Below are 5,201 nucleotides of genomic sequence, written 5' to 3' on the forward strand. Positions count from 1 at the left end.
TGTTCGTTAGCTGTGTTCGTTAGCTGTGTTTGTTAGCTATGTTCTTTAGCTGTGTTCGTTAGCTGTGTTTGTTAGCTGTGTTCGTTAGCTGTGTTTGTTAGCTGTGTTTGTTAGCTGTATCCTGATATGAGGTGGTTAACGAACTGCTTCATCGTGACGCTTCACATGAACTCAAATCAAATCATTGTCTGAATAAAACCAGTCACAAAGCCACACCAACCCGTAGAACCAGGCTCCGCTGCTCCGTTAGTCCAGATCTGAGGAACATTTCAGTGTCGTAAACGGAGCGGGCCTGATGATAAGAACCGTGCTCTTGACGGGCCCGGAGCTTCAGCTCCAGCTCGACGAAGACGACGTGTTCATCATCACGGTGTCAACCTGGATCCATTGAGAGCGATGGTGCCGGGCCGCCAGACGACTCGTGAATTCATCATAATCATGGCAGCATCAGAACCAGAACAGATACGGTTCTGGTTCTGCTCTGGGCCCAGGTAATACGGGCTTCTTATCAACAAAATACAAACTGTAAAAAAAAAAAATCATCACATTTGAGTTTTCATTTGATGAATAATTTTCTGTTATATTGCTGAACGTTTATCTAAGAAGAGGTTTTTCTAACCAACCTGAAGGAGGAAGTGTTTATTCCAACCATGAAGCTCACATCACGTTCAGCCGTTTCTTTAAACACGCTCACGTCTCGTGTGTCTTCCTGAACTGACAGCTTTATCAAGAAGTCATCACAGAGCTGTCAGCGAACGAGGACGCCCGCTGAATGATGCTGACGTCTTCTTTCAACCAGTCCACGGCTGTTAAATCACAATATTTGATTTTTTCTTTCTTTCTGGAGACGAGGGAGGACCAGTTCAGCCGGGAAAAGTCCCAACATTTACTGAGGGAAGCAGATACTGAGTCTGAAAATAAACCTTTGGTCAACAGTTCTTCAGCTGAGAGCCAAACTAAAACAACCATTAAGATTTTATTGTTCCTGTTTCACAGAGGAGTGATAATTGAAAACAAAACTACCTTGTTTTGTGGTTTTACAGTAAATTAACCTCAGAGGACAGAGTTCAGCTGTTTTTTTAGACCAGAAAAATCAAACAGAAGGAAAAAAAAGAAAACACATAATAGAAAAAAATATTTATGGTTCTTTTAAATCCACCTGTTTTAATGTGTAGTCATCAGCATGAGAATGGACTCAAACATAATGAGCTTTGTAAATCATGAAACAGCTCTGTGAGCTGAGGATTCTGGGTAATAAAACGGGCTCTTTGTTGGTATTTAGTCCATTAGTCTGAATGCACGCAGCTTTTTATTTTAGTGTGAAGAAGACTGACTCTGGAACGAGAGGAAGAGGATGGATGGATGGATGGATGGATGGATGGATGGATGGATGGATGGATGTTAAAGTGTCAGATACTTGTGTGTAATAAATGTTAAAGACTTCTTGATTGTTTCCTGTTTTATTTTGAAATGCTCTCTCTGTAGTGCATATTTAATGTTTTTTGTGCGGTTGGGTTTTAGGTTTACAAGCATTCTTTCCTGGCTTCATATCTCATCTACAACCTGTATACAAGGTGGGAAAACCTTTTCTGACAACTTCTTGTATTTACTGGTTAATTAAAGGTCACATTTGTGTCAAGATTTCATATAAACCTGAAATCCCAAAGTTAACTGATCATATGTTTGTTTTATTTAAACTCCTGTTTTAAGAGTGACATGTTTGTGTTAACAGAGAGGTGCGGGAGCTTAATCCTCCTGAGGTGTCAGACTCGGTTCTACAGTTCGCCTCGTGGGGCGTTCAGGGTCAGCAGCTGGTATGTAGATCTAATGGATGGATTGATAGATGTATGGTTAATGGATGTATGGTTGGTTGGTTGAATGGTTGGACAATGGTTGGATGGTTGGTTGAATGAATGATTGATGGATGGTTGGTTGAATGGATGGTTGGTTGGATGGATGGATGGTTAGTTGAATGGTTGGATGGATGGTTGGTTGGTTGATTAAATGACTGAAGGTTGGATAGATGGATGGTTGGTAGGTTGAATGGTGGATGGATGGATGGTTGGCTGAATGATGGATGGATGGATGGTTGATTGATTGATTGATTGATTGATTGATGGTTGGATGGATGGTTGGTTGGATGGTTGGTTGGTTGATTAATGGTTGGATGAATGGTTGGTTTCTTGAACGATCTTAGATAGATTGTTGATTCGTTGAATGAATGATTGATGGAATTGGATGATGGATGGATGGATGGATGAATGATGGATGGATGGTTGGTTGAATGATGGATGGATGGATGGATGGATGGATGGATGGTTGGTTGGTTGAATGATGGATGGATGGTTGGTTGGATGGATGGATGATTCATTGGTTGATTGATGGATGGTTGAATGATGGATGGATGGTTGGTTGGATGAATGATGGATGGATGGTTGGTTCTTTGAATGATTGGTTGGATTATGGTTGGATGGTTAAACGGTTGGACGATGGTTGGATTGTTAAAAGGTTTGACGATGGTTGGATGAATGGTTGGATAATGGTTAAATGGTTGGATGGTTGGACGATGGTTGAATGGTTAAATGGTTGGATGGTTGGACGATGGTTGGTTCTTTGAATGATTGATGGTTGGTTGTTAAATGGTTGGATGATTGGTTGGATGATGGTTGGATGGTTAAATGGTTGGACGATGGTTGGATAGTTAAAAGATTGGACGATGGTTGAATGGTTAAGTGGTTGGATGGTTGGACGATGGTTGGTTCTTTGAAAGATTGATGGTTGGTTTTTAAATGGTTGGATGATTGGTTGGATGATGGTTGGATAGTTGAACGGTTGGACGATGGTTGGATAGTTAAAAGGTTGGATGATGGTTGGATGATGGTTGGACGATGTTTGAATGGTTAAATGGTTGGATGGTTGGATGATGGTTGGACGATAGTTGGATGGTTAAATGGTTGGATGGTTGGACGATGGTTGGATGATGGTTGGACAATGGTTGGATGGTTAAATGGTTGGATGGTTGGACGATGGTTGGATGATGGCTGGACGATGGTTGGATGGTTGGACGATGGTTGGATGGTGGTTGGATGATGGTTGGACGATGGTTGGACGATGGTTGGATGATGGTTGGATGGTTAAATGGTTGGTTCTTTGAATGATTGATGGCTGGTTGTTAAATGGTTGGCTGATTGGTTGGATGATGGTTGGATGGTTAAATGGTTGGACGATGGTTGAATAGTTAAAAGATTGGACGRTGGTTGAATAGTTGGATGGTTGGACGATGGTTGGATGATGGTTGGACGATGGTTGGATGGTCTTGGACCTGACCATCAGTATAAGGTTAATAAATCTTTGTATCTCAGCTCTGGTTTCAGACCTGTCCTGTTCGTATTAAAACAGGTTTATTTATATAAAATATTCAAATTGAAAGTGGACTTCCTGGAAGGCCTGGTTTTAAACCTCATTGTGAAAAACACTCAGATCAGATCAAATATTCAGAATCAGCTCCATCCTGAGGAAATGAAAACAACTCATGAATAAAATGGATGAAACCTCAAAGTGTCAAATTCACCAGCTGTGGATAAAAAGTATAAATATTTAATCCCAACATGGAATTAAAAACACTTTAAAAATAACAAATATTCAGACAATATGAGGGGAAAATTCAACTCAGACGTTTTGATTTTTCTTTTCGTAATCAGGACTTTTCATTATTTACAGAATAAACAGAACAATCAGCAGATAATAAACAAAGTGAAGGAGGAGAGAAAATGTTTGATTCAAGGTCAGAACCAGAACGTGTTTCTGCTCCACAGATCTACATCTTTGAAAACAACATCTACTACCAGACAGACGTTCAGAGCAGCTCCTGGAGGCTGACGTCTTCAGGACAGGAGGGCGTGGTCTTCAACGGGATCTCAGACTGGCTGTATGAGGGTGAGAGACCCAAGGGTCTGTACAAGACCTCCACCTGGTTCTGAGAGGCTGATAGGGTCGATGTGTTACAGAGGAGGTGCTGCACACCCAGGTGGCCCACTGGTGGTCTCCGGACGGCTCCAGACTGGCCTACCTGACCATCAACGACTCCCTGGTTCCCAACATGATCCTGCCTCGCTTCACGGGATCTCTGTACCCCAAAGGGAAAGAGTACCCCTACCCAAAGGTGGGCCTCAAAAACTGATTCATCTTAATAAATACGGTCCTTTTTTAAAGGGAACTCTAACTAGTTGTGCTTGGGAACTAACGCCGCACATTATCAGTAAATAACATGACATTTTCATTAATAATATGGCGATATCTCCAGAATTAGCTTGTGAGCTAAAACATCAAAAATAATGACATTAGCGTCTGAGCTAATAAAATTAGCTTGTGAGCTAACGCCACTCATACAGCATTAGCTCGGTAGATAATGTGACATTTTTGTTAGTAATATTGCAATATCTCCAGAGCTAATAATTAGCTTGTGAGCTAACCCATCAAAAATAATATGACATTAGCTCCTTAGCTAATAAAATTAGCTTGGAAGCTAATGTCACATATACGGCATTAGCTCAGTAGATAATTTGACATTTCCATTAGTAATATGGTGATATCTCTAGAGCTAATAATTAGCTTGTAAGCTAACACATTAGCTGCAACCATTACATTTTTTAATATGGCAATATATCCAGATGCTAATTAGCTTGAGAAGCTAACCCTACATTAAATTAGTAATATAAATGTGGCATTAGCTCCAGAGCTAATGTACTAAACGTCACATTATTTCAACACACATATTATGTAGTAGATCATATAAACTGTTACGAAATATAACTTTTATTGTCACACGTTAAAACTCGTTAGCTTCGAATCTTTGTGTTTTAATCTCAACTGTAACCCATCATCATCATCATTCCCAGAATGCATTGCTTCAGTGACAAAACGGTGACGTTTGGTACAATTTTTTCAATTTACAATAACCTGTAACAACACGTCTACCCAACACATGAACCTTTAATACAACAGTTTTTATATATCCATCCATCCATCCATTTTCTTCCGCCTATCCGGGGTCGGGTCGCGGGGGCAGCAGCTTCAGAAGGGAGGCCCAGACCTCCCTCTCCCCAGCCACTTCTTCTAGCTCCTCCGGGAGAACCCCAAGGCCTTCCCAGGCCAGCCGTAAGACATAGTCCCTCCAACGTGTCCTGGGTCTTCCTCGGGGC

The 5,201-nt window shown here is 41.1% G+C and overlaps 1 protein-coding gene across 1 annotated transcript in view; it reads left to right on the plus strand.

The window, feature by feature from the left end:
• LOC106530455 (inactive dipeptidyl peptidase 10) overlaps window positions 1–5,201 on the plus strand; it is a gene marked incomplete in the record, with an annotated part of 77,409 nt that overhangs the window by 55,892 nt on the left and 16,316 nt on the right. The window contains 4 exon segments of the mRNA XM_014026075.1: window positions 1,522–1,574; window positions 1,733–1,814; window positions 3,816–3,936; window positions 4,008–4,162. Coding sequence (XP_013881529.1) covers window positions 1,522–1,574; window positions 1,733–1,814; window positions 3,816–3,936; window positions 4,008–4,162 — 411 coding nt within the window.

This window comes from Austrofundulus limnaeus, unplaced genomic scaffold (genome assembly GCF_001266775.1).
Source record: "Austrofundulus limnaeus strain Quisiro unplaced genomic scaffold, Austrofundulus_limnaeus-1.0 Scaffold523, whole genome shotgun sequence".
NCBI classification, from domain to species: domain Eukaryota; kingdom Metazoa; phylum Chordata; class Actinopteri; order Cyprinodontiformes; family Rivulidae; genus Austrofundulus; species Austrofundulus limnaeus.